The sequence below is a fragment of the Nomascus leucogenys genome, chromosome 9, assembly GCF_006542625.1.
Source record: "Nomascus leucogenys isolate Asia chromosome 9, Asia_NLE_v1, whole genome shotgun sequence".
NCBI lineage: Eukaryota > Metazoa > Chordata > Mammalia > Primates > Hylobatidae > Nomascus > Nomascus leucogenys.
In genome coordinates, this window is record NC_044389.1 from 50,461,844 (window position 1) to 50,484,066 (window position 22,223).

At 40.7% G+C, this 22,223-nt stretch overlaps 1 protein-coding gene across 1 annotated transcript in view; it reads left to right on the plus strand.

Annotated features, from left to right (window-relative positions):
* Positions 1 to 22,223, plus strand: part of USP46 (ubiquitin specific peptidase 46) — a 73,985-nt gene that overhangs the window by 35,792 nt on the left and 15,970 nt on the right. Inside the window, exon 5 of the mRNA XM_003268371.4 lies at positions 13,299 to 13,375. Coding sequence (XP_003268419.1) covers positions 13,299 to 13,375 — 77 coding nt within the window. The remainder of the gene's footprint in view (positions 1 to 13,298; positions 13,376 to 22,223) is intronic.

Below are 22,223 nucleotides of genomic sequence, written 5' to 3' on the forward strand. Positions count from 1 at the left end.
TTTTTTTGAGACAGAGTCTCACTCTGCTGCCCAGGCTGGAGTACAGTGGCTTGATCTCAGCTCACTCCAACCTCTGCCTCCCGGGTTCAAGTGATTCTCCTGCCTAAGCAGGACTTGGGATTACAGGCGCCCGCCGCCACGCCTGGCTAACTCTTGTATCTTTAGTAGAGATGGGATTTCACCTTGTTGGCCAGGCTGGTTTCGAACTCCTGACCTCAAGTAATCTGCCTGCTTTGGCCTCCCAAAGTGCTGGGATTACAGGCATGAACCACCACACCTGGCCCCTACTCTTTGTTTTTATTTAATTCATCTATTTTATATTCATTTTTCTCTCTTCTTTTGGATCAATGAAATATTTTTCATTTTTTTGGCATCTAATGTATTACATTTCCAAATTCATTTAGAGGTTACTCTAGAAATTACAACATGCATCCTTGACTTATTTCATTTTTTTTCCACTTTTCCAACAGTTAGAGCCTTTAATATACTTTATTGCCCTCTCTGTCTTTTGTGTTACCATTTTGTGATGAACTCATGAATTTTAACATATTTCATGTGTTTTAATCCATTATAGTTTTTTATTCCTTTTGATATTCAGCTTATTTTCAGAATAACTTTGTGTACTTTTAAACATCGAAATTAGGGCTGTATTGTAAATATGACAATTGACAGATTTTCAGTCTTTCTCATTTAATAAGGGTGTACTCCTTCGCACCATCCTTACCTCACCTCTTATATCTATTCTGTTGCCACTCCTGTCTGCTCTATCTCCCTTAAGATACTTTTCTTCCTCCCTGCTACTCCCATCCTGGCTCAGGCACCCATCAACTCTTGGCTGGCAGTCTCAACTAAACTACTGTAGTAACTCCTACTAGATTCTCTGTTTTTTCCTCTGGCCTTCCTCCATGTTACTCTCCTACCTAAAGTATAGTAGTGGCCTGCAGTCTCACTGAAAATACCACTGCCTACAAATTCTTATGTAAGCTGGCTCTGTCTGTCTCTGCAGGGTCATCTTTGCCATTCTGTTTCTTACTCTAGCTTTAGTGTAGCCTCTCAAGCCTTTCAAATCCCTTCCTGCTTCAGGTCCTTTGCACATGCCACTTTCTGTCTGGAATGCACACCACCTACCCCTATTGCTTGACTAAATCCTCTTCAGGTTTCAGCTTGTGTTAAAACCCGAGAGAGGCCTTCTCTGAACTTCCAAATAATGAAGTCACCTTGTATAATCTTACAATAATCTACTTTTCTGTGATAGCACTATGTTGTATTCATATATTTATCTATATGTATTTCGTATGCAGCATCTGTCTTCCTTACTAAACTGTAAGATTGATGAGGACAGGGATAGTGTCAGTCTTGCTTCTCTCTCTGGTGCCCAAGGAGTATTTGACATATAATAATTACTCAATAAATAGTTGAGTGAATAAATAAATGAAAATGTTTGTCATGTTTCTTGAAGAAGAAAACTATATGCTATGGGAAAAGATTTTGATTTATTTCATGAGGTAGAATTGAGGAATGATTCATAGTAAAGCCTGGTCTAGACTGGTAAGTCCGGAAATTATTTTTTAAATTAGGAAATATATCATTTTTATAAATAAGTATATGTGTGTGTTTAACATATGTTTATATATAGGCCACATATACATTTTAAAGAATAGTTTAAAAAATCCATATGCCCAACACCTATGAAAAAATGGAACGTTAACAATAACTTTGAAACCCTCTGTGTACTTCTTTGCAATTTAATTTTCCTCTCAATTTCATCCTTTGCCCGGGAGGTAATTGCTGTCTTCCATTTTGTGTGTCAATACTATCTTTTCTTTGTAGTTGTACATACATATGCATGTGTATTTCTAGACATTTACTTAGTTCTGCATGTTTATGGCTTTTATATAGATGAAATCGCATACATGTATTCTTCTAAACTTGCTATTATCATTAAAGGTTATATTAATATTTTTGAGAATTGGCCATTTCTTTGTAGCATGGTTCATTCATTGTTATCATTTTGTAGTATACCATTGTAGGAATATACTGCAGTTTGTTTTTCTATTCTTCTATGGTGTGTCTAGTTTTTGGCTTGTAGACAGTGCTGCTACAAACTATCTCCTGGCCCACACGAGCAAAATTCTCTCGGGGGTATCCTTTTGGGAGCAGAATTTTTGGCCACGGGGCATGTGCATCTTCAGATTTCCTAGGTAGTGCCAAATTGTTTCTAAAGTGGTGGTAAGTTAGTTACATTAGTAGAGGTTTTTTTTTTTGTTTTGTTTTTTTTTTTTTTTTTTTTTTTTTATGTGTGTGAGACACTCTTGCTCTGTTACCCAGGCTGGAGTGTAGTGGCACGATCTTGGCTCACTGCAACCTCTGCGTCCCAGGTTCAAGCAATTCTCCTGTCTCAGCCTCTGGAGTAGCCAGGATTACAGGTGCACACCACCATGCCCGGCTAATTTTTGTACTTTTAGTAGAGATGAGGTTTTACCATGTTGGTCAGGCTGGTCTTGAACACCTGACCTCAGGTGATCTGCCCACCTCAGCCTCACAAAGTGCTGGGATTACATTCGTTAGCCACAGCACGCAGTCACATTAATAGAGTTTCTAATGTTGACCCCACTTTGTATTTTTGTAATAAACTGAATTGGGGCTTTATCTTTTATATACATTGTTGGATTGTGAGATCTAAGATTTTTAGGGTTTTTTGCCACTATGTTTATTGGTGAGATTGGCTTGAACTTTTCCTTTCTGTGCCGTACTTGTCTGGTTTTGCTATCAACATTCTTGTAAAATTAGTTCCCTCTTTTCTTTGGAAGAGCTTCTATAAGTTTTTATCTATCTGTTCTTTGAATGTTTGATAGAACTGATGACCTATTTTTGCATATCTGAAATATATAGTTCAGTTTGGCTTGTTTTTGATATTTTGATACATATCATAAATATGTATCCTTTGCGTTTTGCCTTTTGCTCAGTATCCCTTGTGAGATTCATTTGTGTTGCTGCATGATGCTTTAGTTTATTCATTTTTATTGCTGTATGGTATTCTATTGCATGAATATGCCAGTTTACTAATTCATTTTACTGTTGATGGATAGTTGGCTGTTGCCAGTTTTGGGCAATATAAACAATGCAGCTATGAACATTTTAATACATATACTCTAGTGCACCTGAACCCAGTTTCTCTAGGATATGCACATCAAGTAAATTTGTTAGGTCATATGGTATGCTTTTCATTAACATGATTAGAAGGTGTCAAATTCCCAAAATGGTTATACCACTTTACACACTCAGTATATGAGTGAGTGCTTTAATTTATCTACATCATCTGTCCCTGCTATTCTCATGTCTTCACTTTTGCTAATCTAGTGGCTTTGTACAGTATTCTTTTATTCAGTAAATATGTGGGGTTTTTTTCCACATTTGCTATGTAAAAGCCTGAAGCACTGAGGGTACAGTGAGAGCCCTGCCTTTCTGGAACTTCCAGCGTGGAGACAGACTTTAATGACAAAATGAATAATTAGTTAAGTAATTATAATTGCAAGATGCCGTGAAGAAGAAGAACAGAGTACTTCATGAGTTTATGATATGGAAACCAGAACAAGGGGGCTTCAGTTCTTACATTTGTAGCCAGAAAACCTGCACCAGACTCTACAGTAACACTGTTGCTAAATCCATCTTTACTCTATGTGGATTTTCAGGGAGACTCAGAAGATGGGCTCAGACACATCTGTAGTTGTTGTTGTTGTTGTTGTTGTTGTTGTTGTTTTTCTATGAAAAGGTCAGCTGACCCCAATAAATGCAAATATTGCATTGTCAAGTATTTATATTGCAAAAGCTTTTACCTAGCTTGTTATTTCCTGGAGGGTTATCATGAGTGGGAAGCCTGTGCCCAAAAATGCCTTTGAAAATTTTGGATGATACTGTAGTATTTGTTATAATGGGATTCCAACTGTTTATACTTGCTTTGTAGAAGTAGATGAGTGTGCGGGTATGTCTTTCTGGAAAATGGGGCCATCTGAAAAACCTACTTTTCTTCCCCCTGAAATGATGAGATGATTTCAGGCAAGAGTGTTTTTTCTCTGGAGTTACTTGGATAATCACCTCCATTTTCTTAGATCCTTCAACTGGATGGGATCCTAGCAGTCATTTAATCTTTTTTTTCTACCAGTGCTGAGTCCCTTCTATGATATCCTAGCCATTGGTCAACAGCATCTGATGGACCCCGTCCAGAGGCAGGGAATCAATCTCCCAAGGCGTTGCATTCCATTTTTAGAAAGCTTTAATTGTTAGAAAGCCCTGTACTTTCTAAGAAAACACAGAGCCTGCGGTCTTTTTCTGTTACTATAAAGTGTTGAGGACTTAGTGTGCAAGAAGACCAAATGGGAAAGATTTCCTTCACCTGGATGAGAAACAGGGAGCCTCTTTTGAGTAACATCCTTTGCCTAGGGCAGACAGCCTTTAGATGGTGCTTCACTCAGAATTGCCAAGACCCATGTTTGTGAAGTCTCACTGTAGGATTAAATGGCACTAGATCCTGAGCAGCAAATTAGCCCCTGGGAGCACCTTGCCGTTGTCGCTGCCTCAGCTGCTAGTTCCTTCAATCCTGGAAAACCTTTTTGCCAGCCTTCATGCTTTCAGAAAACAATGATTTTCTTTTTCTTTTTTTTTTTTTTCCTGGGTCTCACCCTTTGTAAATGTTGTTTATGATTGCAGTGCAAATGTCAACTGAGGGATTTATGGAGACAAACAGTTTCATTCTGCAATAGACTTGGAGAGACTATTTTAAGGGGTAATTCATTGCTGACTTTTCCGGATAACCTTGATAAAGGCACTTCAGATTTGGGGCTTGGGGATTTTCCACTGTAGCCGTGCATGCTCCTGTGGTTATTCTTTTGTCTGGTTCGTAAGATTTGTTAGCCCAGTTGGAGCTTAATTTTGCCACTGTTTATTTTACTTTTCCCTCTTTCCATTTAAGCTGAGCTTTTGCTCTACAAATCTCTGGTTTTTCCATGCTTCTCAGTGGCTTTAACATGTTTGTATCTGTTACTGGAGCCAAAAGGTTGTTTTAAGAACTGCTTTATTAAGTACCAATTTTACAGCTCCTCATTGCTTTGTTTGCAGAGGTTCAAATTGATTCAGTAGAGCTTCTGAGGCTTTTGCAGATAGGAGTAGGGCTGGGTAATGGAGGGAGGTGTGATACTTAGTGGAGATTCTGAGTCCCAGAGATTCATTCAAATTGGTTGTAGTTGCACTTTTCCAAAGCCCACCATTGGGTACCTTTTAAAGCCAGCACATTTTTGGCTCATGATTGAACATCGCAGAACTGCCAACTCATCACCTTTTCTACTAAGCCCAAGAAAGGAATATGGGGATTTAGAAGCTGACTATTTATTTATTTATTTAGAGTTAGGGTCTCTCTCTGTTGCCCAGGCTGGAATACAGTGGTGCACACCACCAATTCAATAAGAATTTTTTTGAGATGGAGTCTCACTCTGTCACCTAGGCTGGAGTGTAGTGGCGTGATCTTGGCTTACTGCAACCTCCGCTTCCCGAGTTCAAGCGCTTCTGCTGCTTCAGCCTCCCGAATAGCTGGAATTATAGGTGCCTGCCACCATGCCTGGTTAATTTTTGTATTTTTTAGTAGAGACGGGGTTTCACCATGTTGGCCAGGCTGGTCTTAAACTCCCAACCTCAGATGATCTGCCCACCTGAGCCTTCCAAAGTGCTGGGATTACAGGCGTTTTTGTAGAGTCTGGGCCTCACTGTGTTGCCCAGGCTGGTCTTGAACTCCTGGCCTTAAGTGATTCACCCACCTCAGCCCTCCAAAGCACTGGGATTATAGGTGTGAGCCACTACTGTGCCCGGCCTGAATATGATTTTAATTACTTAAGAATTTAGCAAAGCTCATGATTTATATGTATACCCTGTATGTAATCTATTTTACCAATTGATTTGTAGTTAATTACTTTAAAAAGAATATTAAGTGAGGTCTCTTTATGCTTTTAAACTAAGAGTTTTTGAGAGACCTCCATGCTCAAAATTGAGGGAGAAGAAAGGAGAATAAGATATAGCTTGTACTTGCTAAGAGTATTGGAGTCTCTTAGTGATAGATGTTTCCTTGGAGACAAGCTGTATTTTCAGTTAGACCAGAATGAGATCCTTGTGTGTGGGAAGAAAATGGTTTTCTTTTCTGGCAGCTTTCTTAGAAGAGAGAGAAGCAAAAAAACCCAACAACAACAAAAATACCCCACAGAACCCCCAAACCAACACCCTTCCTCCACGCCCCACCCCAAAAAAACCACATTATTTGATCATTAATTGCTTTTGACTGTGTCAGTCTAGGGCAAGGAGAGAGAAAAATCCAAACGGAAAGGTTTAGTGCCATGTTTTGGTAGCCCCTGCAGGGGTGATTCCTCTGAGCAGTGCTTTCACACACTCTAATTCTAGTAGCAGTTTGCATTTGGAATTGAGAGAAGTACAGTGACTTTTTTCAGTTAATGAATTACATTTGTTCCATTTCTCCTTCTCTCCAAAACCATTAAGTTCAGAAAAAGATTTGCATCCAACAGGACAAAATGTTTTTGTTTTTATTACCTTCTTCGTATAAGAGCTTAAGTAGAATGAGATCCTAGCTATCTAATTTATTTATGGTTTCAGTTGGCTATAATCTTCTTATTTCAGAGAAGAGAAGGGCCATTTAGGTTAAGAAAAAAGTTCTGCTAATTAAGGAACATACTGTGGATTATTTTTAAAAATTAGAAACAGAAATGAATAAAAAAATCATAACTCTGCCACTCAGATGCCACTGTTGTCATTTAGATATCTTTCCATTTGTTCAGTCTTCTGTTAAGTTATTATTTATTTAGTAAATATTTATTTCCTATTAAATGCTGGAAATTATTTTAGGTACTAAGGATATAGCAGTTAAAGTAGAAAAATGGTCCCTTTTCTTTTGTTTACTAACATACAGATATAAAGCTATAAATTTCCCTTTAAGCACTGGTTTAGCTGCATGCTACAAATTTTGATGGTATGTTTTCTTTGGCATTAGTTCAAAATATTTTCTAATTCTTCCTGTGATCTTTTTTATTTGATCCATATACTAATTAGAAGTATGCTGTTTAATTTCCAAATATTTGGGATTTTCATATATATCCTAATAGTATTGATTTCTAATTTTGTTGTGGTTAGGGAATATATTCTGTATGATTTCAATTTTAAATTTATTGAGATATGTCTTATGTCCTTCCACATGGTCTGTCCTGGTAAATGTACCATCTGCCATTGAAAACAGGATCTCTCAGCCAGGCACGGTGGCTCATGCCTATAATCCTAGCACTTTGGGAGGCTGAGGCGGGTGGATCACCTGAGGTTGGGAGTTTGAGACCAGCCTAGCCAACATGGTGAAACCCTGTCTCTACTAAAAATACAAAAATTAGACGGGTGTGGTGGCGCATGCCTGTAATTCTAGCTACTTGGGAGGCTGAGGCACGAGAATCACTTGAACTCAGGAGGCAGAGGTTGCAGTGAGCTGAGATTGTACCACTGCACTCCAGCCTGGGTGACAAAGCGAGACTCCATCTCAAAGAAAAAAGAAAGAAAGAAAGAAAACAGGATATCTTAGTGTCAGAACTATTGACATTTTGGATCAGATAATTCTTTGTTGTTGGGGACAGCCCTGTGCATTATAGGATGTTAAGCAGCATCTCTGGCTTCTACCTGCTAGATGTCAGTAGCATCTCCCAAGATACAACATTGAAAAATGTTTCCAGACATTGTCAGATGTCTCCTGGAAGCCAGATTTCCCCTGTTGAGAACTACTGAGTTGAAAAGAATATTTGGCAGTTGTTGGGTGTGGCATTCTATAATTGTTAGTTAGATATGTTGGTTAATAAAGTTATTCAGATCCTTTATGTCTTCGTTGACTTTCCCCCTACTAGCTTTTCTACCAGTTGCTGAGAAAGGAGCATTAAAATATTTTTGTGGGATTGTCCTGTTTCTCCTTTTAATTCTGTCAATTTTTGTTTTATGAATTTTTTGACTTTTTAAAAAACAACTTTGGTGAGGTATAATTTACGTGCCATAAACCTATCCGGTTAGTGATTTTTTTTCTTTAAGTAATTTGCTGAGTTGTGTAACCAGTACTGTAACCTAGTTTTAGAAAATTTTCATCACACCAGTAAGATCCCTCATAACTGGCAGTTAATTCCTGTTTCATTTGAGGTCACTACTAATCTACTTTTTGTCTTTAGAGATCTGCCTTTTCTGGATGTTTCATGTAAATGGAATCATACAATATGTGGTCTTTTATGTATGACTTCCTTCACTTATGTAACGTTTTTGAGATTCATTGGTGTTGTAGCATGTATTAGGAGTTTATTCCCTTTTGTTGGTGAAATAGTGTTCCAGCTTCATGTGTTTTTGAGGCTCTGTTATGGGGGCTTTCCATATTTGACTGTTGTGTTTTTCTGATAAGTTGACATTCTTATCATTAGGAAATGTCCTCTTTTATTTCTCTTAATAACTTTATCTTAAAATCTATTTTATCTGATATTAGCCCTCTACAAACTTATGCTAACTCTTTGCATAGTATGTCGTTTTTCCAACCGTTTACTTTCAACCTGTGTCTTTATATATAAAGTTTAGCTCTTGCAGATGGCATAGAAATTGGTCTTGCCTTAAGAAAACAAATCCTTCCTTCAATTTTTGTCTTTCATTTGTAATTATTAGTCCATTAATGTTTATGGTAATTATTGATATAGTTGGGTTTGGGGCTGCCATTTCATTTGCTTTCTATTTATTTCCTCTGTTTTTTGTTCTTCTGTTCCTCTTCTATATTTTCTTTTTGAATTATTTTTTGAACATATTTTAGTCTTTTTGAATATATTTTTATAATTCCATTTTAATTTTCCTCTTGATCTTTTCTGAGTACATTTTCGCATGCCTGTGTGTATTTTTAGTGATTTTGCTAGAGATTACAATAGACATTCTTCACTTTTCACAGTATCCTTACATATAATAATGATACTATTTCACATAAAATATAGAAAGCGTATAAATATATAGGTGTATATTCCCTCTGCTCCCACTCTACCTTGTTCTTTATGCTGTAGTTGTTATATATATTACATTTATGTAGAATATAAATCCCACAGGACAGTGTTATGCCTCTTCCTTTAAAGAGGTGTGAATATTATACAAAAATTAAGAGGAAAAAAGTATTTTGTATTTGCACAAATATTTATCATTATCGATGCATTTTATTCTTAAGGATCTGGATTTCAAACTGGTGTCATTTCTCTTTGGCTTGAAGAATTTCCTTTCACCTTTCTTGTGATGCAGGCCTCTTATATCAATGAATTCTCCTCATTTTGCCTTCATTCTTGAATGATCTGTTTGTGGCATATAGGAATTCCAGGCTAATCATTTTTTTCTTTCAGCACATGAAAGATGCTTCACTGTCTTCTGGCCTCCATAGTTTCTGATGAGACGTTAGCTGCCAATTGGATCATCCTATTGTCTTTTTTTTGGTAGATGTTTCAGATTTGCTTTTTATTTTTGGTTTTCAACAGTTTGGCTGTGAGGCACCTTGGCTGACCTTCTTTGTATTTATCCTGCTTGGTGTTGGTTGAGTATCTTGAATCTATTAATGGATGTCTTTCACCAAATTTGGGAAATATTCGACCTTTATTTTCTCAAATAGTTCTACTGCCCTATTCTCCCTTTTCTCCCCTTCTAGGACTCTGATTATATGTACAGTATTAGCTAAAAGATTCCTGAGTATCTGTTAATTTTTACTTCAGTCTTTTTTCTTTTGTCCTCATTGGATAATTTCCATTGATCTGTCTTCATATTCACTTGTTTTTTCCTCTGTCACCTCCACTTTGCTATTAAATTCATTCAATGTATTGTGTTTTTCAGTTCCGGAATTTCTATTGGATTCTTTTTTATTGTTTCCATTTCGTTACTGGGGTTTCACGTTATTTTGGTGCATTGCGAGTATATTTTATTTTACTGATGATAATTATAATGGCCTCTTTAAAATCCTTGTCTGCTAATTCCAATATCTGGGTCATCCCAGGATTGGTCTCAGTTTATTTTCTTTTAGCAATGTCTTAGGTAAGACATTTGTCACATAGTGTAACTTTAGATCTTATTCAGAACATTGAGAATGTTAAGTAGCAGAGACTCTGGATTCTGTTAGTTTTCTTTTCTTTTTTTTTTTTTTTTTTGAGATGGAGTCTTGCTCTGTCGCCCGGGCTAGAGTGCAGTGGCGAGATCTCGGCTCACTGCAACCTCCGCCTCCCGTGTTCAAGTGATTCCCCTGCCTCAGCCTCCCAAGTAGCTGGGATTACAGGTGCCCACCACTGCACCCAGCTAATTTTTGTATTTTTAGTAGAGATGGGGTTTCACCATCTTGGCCAGGCTGGCCTCGTACTCCTGACCACGTGATTCACCTGCCTCCACCTCCCAAAGTGCTGGGATTACAGGTGTGAGTCACCACACCCTGCCGGATTCTGTTAGTTTTCTTTAATGCATATTGAGTTTCTTTAGTTTTAACAGTCACTTATCTTGGTTGGACCCAAACTATTCACTATGTTTCTTGGGTGACAGCTTGAATCTTGGGTGGCAGCCATTTTGTTAATAGCCAAGTTGCTTTGTGTGTATTCCATGCATGGGTGGATCAGGGGTCAGCCACATGTGGGCAGAGTTGGAGATACCCTCTTTCCTTTCTTTCCAGTGGGCATGGTTTCCCAGATTTAGTCTTCTGGCTTGCAGACCAGAAAGACTGCATTGCCCCCTCAGCACCCCAAGCTAAAGGCCATGAAATCATGAACTCGTTGTGTACAGCTCTCCTCCTCCAAGTGTGGACTCCCCATGTGCTTGCTTGTGTTCACTCTCCAGTGCCTTCAGGTAGCTGCTTTTAGTTTTTGGTTATGTGAGTTTATAATTTCTAGTTTTCTGGAGGCGTATTGGTGTACTGGGATCTTAGTTACTATGGAAGCCAGTCTTTTGAACTTTCATTTTAGTGAGGGGGAGACAGACAGTAAACATATAAAAATAAAACATATAAAAGGATAAGTGGTTGTATCAGTTACCTATTGCTTTGTCACAAACCACCCCAAAACTCTGAGCCTTAAATTATCATTTGTTATTATAACTCATGCAATGGTGGGTTGGCTTATGGTTGACTAGTCTAGGCTGGACTCAGCTAAACTTGTGTGTTTGTAGTTCAGCTAGCCCACTCACGTGTCTGCAAGATCACTAGGGGTTTTACTCTAGATTGGGCTTGGCTGGAATGCCTTAGTTAGGACAGCTTTCCTCCATGGATTTCTCCTCTTCCTGGGAACAGCAGGCCAGCCTGGGGTTATCCTTCTTACGGTGATACAAGACAGCAGTTTCACAAATGCTTGTTCTGGCCTTTGCTGGTGGTAACCTGCCTTCTAGCATCCCACTGGCCTAGGCAAGTCACATGGTCACACTCAGACTCAAGGGTGGCAAAACATAATCACCTCTTGATGAGAGTATCTGCGAAGCCATATGACAAAGAAGCCAGTAGAGGCAATGGTGAGGATTTGGGGCTACTAATGCATTCTACCATGGTAGGAATAAATGTCATTAAAAAGTTAAAACAGGATGGTAGAGAATGCCAAGGGAGGGGATGCGTGTGTGTAAGTATAAAGATGCCTTTTTTATACAAAATTGGGATTAACTTATATGTGGTTGTATAACCTACTTTTTCAATTAGTATGATAACCACAATGTAGAAAGCCATTCCCAACTTTTTGACCATTTTAAGCCACTTAAAATGTTTTATCCCTTCCTAATTTATTGATTCCTTACTCTTTAAAGCACTTCACATGTATTATCTTATTTCCTCCCTACAGCAGCCTTATGAGATAGACACTCTTGCTGTCCCCACTTTACAGATGAGGAAACAGAGGCTGAGTAACTGGCCTGAAGCCATCGACTTTATAAATGGCAGAGACAGGATACGGATCTGGGCAATAACCATTCTTGTGTCTCAGTATCCATTCCTGTGTGTACTTTTTTTTTTTTGAGACAGGGTCTCACTGTGTCACCCAAGCTGGAGTCAGTGGCACAATCTCAGCTCACTGCAACCTCTGCCTCACAGCTTCAAGCAATTCTCCTGCCTCAGCCTCGCAAGTAGCTGGGATTTTTACAGGCATGTGCTACCACGCCTGGCTAATTTTTTGAATTTTTAGTAGAGACGGGGTTTTGCCATGTTGGCCAGGCTGGTCTTGAACTCCTGACCTCAAGTGATCCACCTGCCTCAGTCTCCCAAAGTGCCGTGATTACAGGTGTGAGCCACCACGCCTGGCCCCCGTGTGTACTTCTAAAAGTATAGAAGAGTGTATCCACATCTCTGAATATTTCTTCAGATAACTTCTGGAATTTTGGGTCATAGGGTAGTTGTCACACTTTAAAAGGAATGTTGTTTTCATTTTGCTGCTAAATGACTGAGCACCTGAAGGTTGTTGCCACCTGTTCCTGCTACTCCGGGAACAAGACAGTAAAACCCCAGGGTTGTCGGTGAGTTAGTGGGAAGTAAGCACTTATTCAGTTAGCCTTGAGATATATGAGATCTAGAATTAGTGTGGAGTGAGCTGTTGAAGGCTGAGACACAGCTTGGGCCACTGAACCGGCTCAGCTGAGAGCTGCCCACGGTATGGCGGGCCTGTGTGAGCCCAGGCTGCAGGCCAGCCCCAGGTCTGGTCATTGTCATGGACAGCACAGGGCTCTGCATGTGATGACCACTTCCTGGCCAAAGGACAGCTTTGTGTGTGGTCAGTGCGATTCTCCAGCCCATTGCCTGTCAGGCTCCCTGGCCTACCACACAGTTTGAATGATGGGGCAAGGGAGAAAGGGACTGGCAAAAAGTGGAAACGACTCAACAAGGATGGTCATCTGGGTGGTAGATTTTATAAGTCTCTTGTCCTTTTTCCATTTCCATTTTTATCACTCTGCAATCTGGGCTATATGGATATTTAATACTCCCTACTTTGAAACGATGGGAAAAATGAACAGAGAAAAATCTGGTTTTTAACTATTAAAAGCTGTAAGTCAAAGCTGGGATAGGGATGAGGTTAAATTGAAAATTTGGGATTTTCTCTAGATTGGGTTGTTTTTGAGGTAACTGGGTGCCAATGAGTATACATGTCCATGCAGGACTTTAACTGCAGTTATGGTTTTTATTGCAGTCAGTGATTACCTATACATGTTCAAAGTTTTATCTACTACATATTTCATGCCTAATATATTTTTTCCTTTTTTTGTTTCAGGTTAGTAGCAAAGATGAAGATTTTCTTGACCTTTCTGTTGATGTGGAGCAGAATACATCCATTACCCACTGTCTAAGGTAACCTTATGAACTCTGAGGCAGTTTGAGCTTTTGATCAGGCTTGTAACTAAGTGGGAGAGAAAATCCTGTATTTCTTCAGGACATAATCTTCCCTTCTCTTAAACCAATATGATCCTATTATTTTCTATCTCTCCTTTCCCAAGAGAGATTATGTGGTCTGGAGAAGAGTCCTACTGAGAAAAAAGAGCATAAAATGGTCGTTAAATTTAAAAATAAAGTGTTAATCTTTAATGCAGATGTAGGCTTTGGCCTTCATCAATCAGTGTTTCTCTTTCTTACACACACACACACACCACACCCCCACGGTCTCGCTCTCCCATACAATTAAGTTAATAAGGGCTATAGATGCCTACCATTACTCTTTTTCTAAGATAATCTATTTTATTATTTTAAATATGCACTTTGGGCTGAGAACTAATGAGGGAGTTGCTTGTTCCTCCATCTTTTAAGCATTCTGTGGAGATCATGCATGGAAAGAAACTCTTTCTCATGAGGGTGGACAGAAGATAAGGAGCCCTGAGTGTAACAATAATACTTGCCCAGGATTACTGTAGACATTTTTATTGACTTGTGCATTGAAAATGTGCTCAGAGTTGCTGTAAAGACATAATTCCCTTTGAGCCCTCACCCCCTTCTGCCTTTCTTCCTTTCAACAAGAGGCCATGAGTGCTTATAATTTGCCTGGTTGTGTTGTAGACACTGGGGATAGAGAAGTGAACCTGACGCGGGCTGTGCTTTCACAGCACTTACATTCTAGTGGGAATGCACAGACAATGATCAGTGCTTTGAAGGAAATAAAACAAGTCTAGAGAGTGGCTGGTAGTGGAGGTGCCCGTGTAGACCAAGTGGTCAGCATGGGCCTCCGCAAGGCTTGGGGTGTTCCAGCAGGGTGTCAGAGACATTGTTAGAGTATCATCATTTTTATGAGTAAGGGCCAGATGACAGAACTTTTATTTCAGGAGCTTAGGTTACTTGGAACCTTTTAGAAGAATAGATTAAAAGGATTTGGCTATGGTTGTTGCAGTTAGAAGGCCATCTTTCAGGGCAAAGGCACCAACAACAGCTTGGAAGAGCTTCTTGGTTCATCTGGGTGTAATGTATTGTGTGAGCTGGGGGCTGATTGTGTTCCATTTCCCAGGGCTCTGAGAGTACCCCACCCTGGCACTGATAGTGACCTGAATGCTTCTTATTGGTTTGGCATTTCTGCTTGTGTCCAGGAGTCTAGGACAAGTTTGTAATTTCCTTGTTTGCGAAGAGTTTTATAGGCCATGGTGGCCTCTTTTTCCTTCTGAATGCTTCTGTTTACGGCATGAGTTTCTGTATTAGTCCATTCTCAGACTGCTATAAAGACATACCTGAACTGGGTAATTTATGGAGAAAAAAGGTTTGATTGACTCACAGTTCTGCAGGCTGTACAGGAGGCATGGTTAGGGAGGTCTCAGGAGACTTACAATCATGGTGGAAGCGAAGGGGAAGTAGGCACAGGAGAGAGAGAGCAAAAGGGGAAGCGCTACACACTTTTAAACCCCCAGATCTCATGAGAACTCACTATCTTGAGAACAGCAAGGGGGAAATCTGCCCTCATGATCCAGTCACCTCCTACCAGATACCTCCCCCAACGTTGGAGATTACAATTCAACATGAGATTTGGGTGGGGACACAGAGCCAAACCATATTATTCCTCCTCTGTTCCCTCCCAAATCTCATGCCCTTCTCACATTTCAAAACCAATCATGTCTTCCCAGCAGTCCCCCAAAGTCTTAACTCATTCCAGCATTAACTCAAAAGTCCAAGGCCAAAGTCTCATCAGAGACAAAGCAAGTTCTTTCTGCCTCTGAGCTTGTAAAATAAAAAACAAGTTCGCTACTTCCAAGATACAATGGGAGGTACAGGCATTGAGTAAGTGCTCTCATTCCAAATGGAAGAAATTGACCAAAACAAAGGGGCTACAGGCCCCATTCAGGTCTGAGACCCAGCAGGGCAGTCGTTAAATCTTAAAGCTCCAAAATAATCTCCTTTGACTCCATGTCTCACATCTGGGGCACACTGACACAAGGGGTGGGCTCCCAAGGCCTCAAGCAGCTTCACCCCTGTGGCTCTGGAGGGTACAGCCCTTGTAGCTGCTTTCACAGGCTGGCATTGAGGCCTGTAGCTTTTCCAGGTGCACAGGGTGGGCTGTTGGTGGATCTACCATTCTGGGGTCTGAAGGGCAGTGGCCCTCTCCTCACAGCTCCACTAGGCAGTGCCCCAGTGGGGACTCTGTGTGGGAGTTTCAACCCCATATTTCCCCTCCACACTGCCCTAGTAGAGGCTCTCCATGAGGGCTCTGCCCCTGCAGCAGACTTCTGTCTGGAAAGCCAGACATTTCCATACATTCTCTGAAATCTAGGCGGAGGCTCCCAAACTTCAACTTTTGCTTTCTGCACACCCGCAGGCCCAACACCACATGGAAGCTGCCAAGGCTTGGGGTTTGCACCGTCTGAAGCAACATCCCAAGCTGTACCTTGGTGCCTTTTAGCCATAGCTGGAGCTGGAGTGGCTGGGACCTAGGATGCCATGTCCTGAGGCTGCATGGTGCAGTAGAGGCCCTAGGCCTGGCCCATGAAACCGTTTTTCCCTCTGTGAGAAAACATTTTAAATGGTTTGTTTTCAAGGTATAATAAATCTAAGTACTGTCAGCCAGCCTGCAGATGTGACAAACTGCATGGCTCATGCACCTAGAAAGTCACGATAAATGAACAGGATGTAGAGGAGGGGTCAGCACATAAAAGGGAAGAAAGTTTTGTTATTGGGAAATTGAAACTTAAGCAAGAAAGGGGACTGGTGTATGACCTTAGGAGGGAATAATGAAACTTAGGCAATGTCCGGGAAGATTGTAACCCCATAGTATTCAACCAGTGAGGAACTGGGGGAGGGACTTGCATGCTAGGAGGTAAATTACCTGCTGAAATTACCTGCTGTACCTGCCCCTGGTGTGCCTGCCTAACCAGACATCCAATATTGCAAGACCACCATTAAAAGTCTTGTTTCCACTGTTCTTTGTGACTCTAAGTCCATTCTTTGGGTTTGTGGAAAACGTTAAGGGTGTACCACCATTAGTTGCTGATGAGGGAATGGGAGAAAGCCATTATATGCCCATTCCTGTCCTTGGTGAGAATTTGGAGTTAGGGAGGTTGGCTGCTTTCCCTCTTTTCCAGGAATTACTTGAACTGTTCAAAAGGGCAGGTGGCAGTGGCTGTAGATTTGAGATCAGCCAGGTAAAGTGTTAAGTGATTGGTGATAATTTCCACCTTTGGGAAACCTTGTTATAAGAAATAGAATTGAGGTTTAGGTTTCCATAATTTTTTTTTTTCCTGGAGAAATTGTGTATATTTGTCATCCATACCTGGTGAAGGCAGGCTAGAGGCACTTGGAAATGTTCAGGCTAGGGTGGGTGAGTATGAAGTAGCCTCTGAGTGCCTTTTAAACATATTCCACTCTGTCTTATTGCACTGTGCAGGCTGATATCTCTGAAGTGCCTCCCCATCCCCTATTTTACATCACACCTAATCTAGACCTTGACCAACTCGGCTATACCTGCCCTAACATGCGTGTGAGGTGTCACCTCCGCAGCAGAACGAGAAGGCTGCCAGGTGTTGCCACTCACCACTCAGAGTTCCATGATGGGAGAAGGACTTGCGGGAGGAAGATGCAGGGAGCAAATAATGCCAGTGGAGTCGTTAGCTTTCTCTGTCTCTCAGACAAAAGATAAGGGAAGGGTGGGCTCTTTCTTGGCCCCTTTCATGGTTTAATGTGGATTGCATTTTTGAGGATTTGTTTTTTAAACTAGAATTATGAATTTTCTTCTCTAATGTTATGTCTGCATACCTCTTCTGATATGTTTCTTTCATTTTGATAACTTTAAAAAATAAAAATTTAAGCTAAAATGGTGGGGTTTGAATGTAAGATCTCTGCCACCTTCTTCCAGAAGGATTTTAGTTGGTGTCTGAACTTTTATTCCAGAGAAATGATATAAATAGTGTTTAAATTCAGGATACAGGTCTGGAGAAGCTGTTAAGTTTGTATGGTAGCTGAGTTATAATTCTAATATTTCAAACCTCATTACTGTGTCTTAGGCAGAGTAAGCCATTTGTGTCATAGGAGAATACTGAGAAAGAAAAATGTTTTTTCCTTGTGAGAAGTTCAGGGGTGACCTCAGGCAAAAACTTAAACTATGTGAAGTTTATCTTAATTATCCTTGCATGGCCTTTTTGGTTATTTTTGTCTTCCACTTGAGTGCCTTAGACCCTCTCCATGACTCCTTCCCGGAATCTCCCCTTGCTCCTCCAAATGCTCAGTGCCCTAAAACCACCACCTTCTGTTTCCTCTGTCTTCCTTTCATTTTAAATTCCCATTCTCCCAGTGCCGACAAGATCCGCAGGTTATTGGGAAGCATTGGAGCAATGGCTGTCTGCCCTGGCAGCACCTTGAAATCACCCGGGAAGATTTAAGAACAGTAATGCCTGGGTTCCACCTGGAGAGATTCTGATGTAACTGAATGGAGGGAGAGTGGGGGGTGGAGGGGTGCAGGATTGGGCATCGGGATTGTTTTTAAAGCTCCCAGATGATTCTAATGAGCAGCCAGGAGGGCAGGAGGAGAGCCACTGCACTAGATTCTAGAACAAAGCTTCCCAACTGGTGAGCCAGGGAAAATGGATTAGATGTATTCATCTCCTTGGCTCCTGGGAGGCTGGGAGGGCCTGGCCGTGCCAGAGTCCATGGCCAGCCATAGGAGCAGCCTCGTCAGTATATCCTAGTGTGTTTCTTATGTAGTATTTCTGTGTGGATCATGACATGGAAATTATCGGGAAGCATTGCTTGAGGATTTTTAATATCAATTTTGAATTATTGTGGTGAGTGGAAAAGAAGATTTTAATTGAAAATGTATCAAAGATAGACATTAACTTGGACACAATAGCTGTGTTTACAAAAAATGATAGCCTTCCCATCCAAAAACAGTCTTTCTCCATTTTTTGAAGTTTTAAAATATTTGCATAAGGCTTTAGTGCCTTTTTTGTAAAAGTGTGCATTTCTTATTAGATTTGTTCCCAAAGTGCGTTTTCTTCTTTCTCTCCTTCCTTCCCTCCTTCCTTCCTTCCTTCCTTCCTTCCTTCCTGAGAACGAAGGAAAAAGTAGAACAAGGAATTTGATCTATAACTGACTGTGAACCATCAATTGAGATAACTCACTACTTTTGGACCAGCCCTGTATTAGTCCATTCCCACATTGCTGTAAATAAATACCCGAGATTGGGTAATTTATAAAGAAAAGAGGTTTAATTGGCTCATTGTTCTGCAAGCTGTACAGAAAGCTTGGTGCTGGCATCTGCTTGGCTTCTGGGGAAGCCTCAGGAAACTTAAAATTATGGCAAAAGGTGAAGGGGGAGCAGGCACATCACATAACTGGAACAGAAGCCAGGGGTTGGAGGAGGGGCTGAACACTTTTAAATGGCCAGATCTTGCAAGAACTCTCCACGATGTATGGCGAGGACAGCACCGGGAGGATGGTGCTAAACCATTCATGAGAATTCTGCCCCCATGATCCAGTTACCTTCCACCAGGTCCTACCTCCAACATCGGGGACTACAATTGAATATGAGATTTGGGCGGGGACACAGATCCAAATTGTATCAAGCCCCAAAGTGTATTTTTAAGTAATGTTTTATTGCTGCTCTGCCTCTTTTTAAAGCAATACAAAGAATTTTGTGTTTTTCTCCCAACCTCTGCTCTGTGCTTTGATAATTTATCCCAAGTGTTGGAAAGAGCAAGTGCCCCTCTTGTCTTTCTCATTGAAGAGTTTCCTATACCATTGTTCCCACTTTTGTTCCAACAGGTATAGAACATTAACTGACAGCTGCTCTGCCTCAGTATTTACTGCTGGGGTCCTCGCCTTCTCCTAACTTACCTTCATTTTCTAATTCTCAATTCATGGATACCCTAAGAGCATTACTCTGTCAGTGAGCTTCTTTGTAAAATGGGTCTTTACATTAGGTATTAACTTCTGCTATATTTCCACCTGCCTGGGTCTACAAATCAAACAACTTTTTGGGGAAAATAAGAATGAGTAGGAATGAATGATTCCTTATTTGTTGCTGGCCTTTCTTTGGCTATTGTAACCCTTTAGCTTGGTAGTACAGTTTCTCTGCAGTAGACATTGGGAGGATATGAAGCTCCATCACACCTATACTCACCTCCCTGCCTCTGACTCCCCCATTCCACTGCAGTCAATCCCATGCAGCCAAAACAAGATTCCACAGCACTTACTCAATTGAAGCATTCATTCAGCTAAGTATGAGTTTGTTTTATGCACCATGTACTTGAAATCTGAAAGTTTAGTACATTTGCATTCTAATGGCTTTCTTGCCTTTCAACCCTCTCCAATCTCCCCTCCACCATGCTGTCAAAAGTGGAATTTCTAAAAAGCACTACATGATTATGTCTTTTCTTTGTTGAGACTGTTGGTTAGGGTTCACGCTGGCTTCTTGGTAGCATATTTCAGGCTATGTGACTTGCTGCCTGATATGGTTTGGCTGTGTCTGCACCCAAATCTCATTGAATTGTAATAATTCCCACGTGTTAAAGGTGGGGCCAGGCGGAGATAATTGAATCATGGGAGCAGTTTTTCCCGTACTGTTCTCATGGTAGTGAAAGAGTCTCACAAGATCTGATGGTTTTATAAATGGGAGTTCCCCTGCACCTGCTGTCTCTTGTCTGCTGCCATGTAAGACATGACTTTGCTCCTCCTTCGCCTTCTGCCATGATTGTGAAGCCTCCCCAGCTATGTGAAACTGTGAATTCATTAAACTTCTTTTTCTTTATAAATTACTCAGTCTCAGGTATGTCCTTATTAGCAGCATGAGAACAGACTAATACGCCCCCGCTGCTTTTCCCTACCTCCAGGCCTCTGCACTGCAGTGTTCTCTCTCTGGAGTCATTGACTCTTATTCACTTGTTCACCTGGCACACTTTCCCTCTTTCTCTGTGCTTTCTCCTGGACTTTACATCTGCTTCTGTCTTGGTTGGTTCATTCATTCAACCAACAAATATTAATGTGTTCCATTGTGTGTCGTGCTGGGGATATAGGAATGATAAGTGTACTGCGCACATAGAGGGGAGGCAAGTAATCAAATGAACAGAAGAATGGTTTCAGATGCTGGGAAGAAATAAGACGGCAATGTGATAGGGGCTGGATAGGTGTGGACAAAGTGGCCAGAGAAGTTTTCTCCAAAGAGGGGATGTTTAGGCTGAACAACTGGGTTAGCCAGCCATAGAAGCCTCTGGGAGGAAGCTCTCAGTGCTGAGAAAATCGCACCTGCAAACACCCTAAGGTGAGAAGAGGATATCCCAGGGCCAGTGTGGCTGGAGCAGAGAGAAGGAGGCAGGGTGGATAAGTGCACTGGAAACTGCTGGAGGGTTTCAGCAGGGGAATCATGTAATGCTTTCTGTTGAAGCTGCACTGATCGTTTCATGTTGTCAGTGATTCATTTGCACGCATCTCTGTTAAAGTGTGAGCCATATGAGGGCAGTTATTCTCTGTGGATCCCCAGAACCTAGCCCAGAGGACTGGCAGGAAACATTTGGGGACTTAATGAATGAAAGAATCCGTGTTTTCTTTTGATGTGTTCTGTGTAAGTGGTAGAATCATTTAACACATTTTATTTTTATTTTTATTTTTTTATTTTTTATTTTTTATTTTTTATTATTATACTTTAGGTTTTAGGGTACATGTGCACAATGTGCAGGTTTGTTACATATGTATCCATGTGCCATGTTGGTGTGCTGCACCCATTAACTCATCATTTAGCATTAGGTATATCTCCTAATGCTGTCCCTCCCCCCTCCCCCTACCCCACAACAGTCCCCAGAGTGTGATGTTCCCCTTCCTGTGTCCATGAGTTCTCATTGTTCAATTCCCACCTATGAGTGAGAACATGCGGTGTTTGGTTTTTTGTCCTTGCGATAGTTTACTGAGAATGATGGTTTCCAGTTTCATCCATGTCCCTACAAAGGACATGAACTCATCATTTTTTATGGCTGCATGGTATTCCATGGTGTATATGTGCCACATTTTCTTAATCCAGTCTATCGTTGTTGGACATTTGGGTTGGTTCCAAGTCTTTGCTATTGTGAGTAGTGCCGCAATAAACATACATATGCATGTGTCTTTATAGCAGCATGATTTATAGTCCTTTGGGTATATACTCAGTAATGGGATGGCTGGGTCAAATGATATTTCTAGTTCTAGATCCCTGAGGAATCGCCACACTGACTTCCACAATGGTTGAACTAGTTTACAGTCCCACCGACAGTGTAAAAGTGTTCCTATTTCTCCACATCCTGTCCAGCACCTGTTGTTTCCTGACTTTTTAATGATGGCCATTCTAACTGGTGTGAGATGGTATCTCACTGTGGTTTTGATTTGCATTTCTCTGATGGCCAGTGATGATGAGCATTTTTCCATGTGTTTTTTGGCTGCATAAATGTCTTCTTTTGAGAAGTGTCTGTTCATGTCCTTTGCCCACTTTTTGATGGGGTCGTTTGTTTTTTTCTTGAAAATTTGTTTGAGTTCATTGTAGATTCTGGATATTAGCCCTTTGTCAGATGAGTAGGTTGCGAAAATTTTCTCCCATTTTGTAGATTGCCTGTTCACTCTGATGGTAGTTTCTTTTGCTGTGCAGAAGCTCTTTAGTTTAATGAGATCCCATTTGTCAATTTTGGCTTTTGTTGTCATTGCTTTTGGTGTTTTAGACATGAAGTCCTTGTCCACGCCTATGTCCTGAATGGTATTGCCTAGGTTTTCTTCTAGG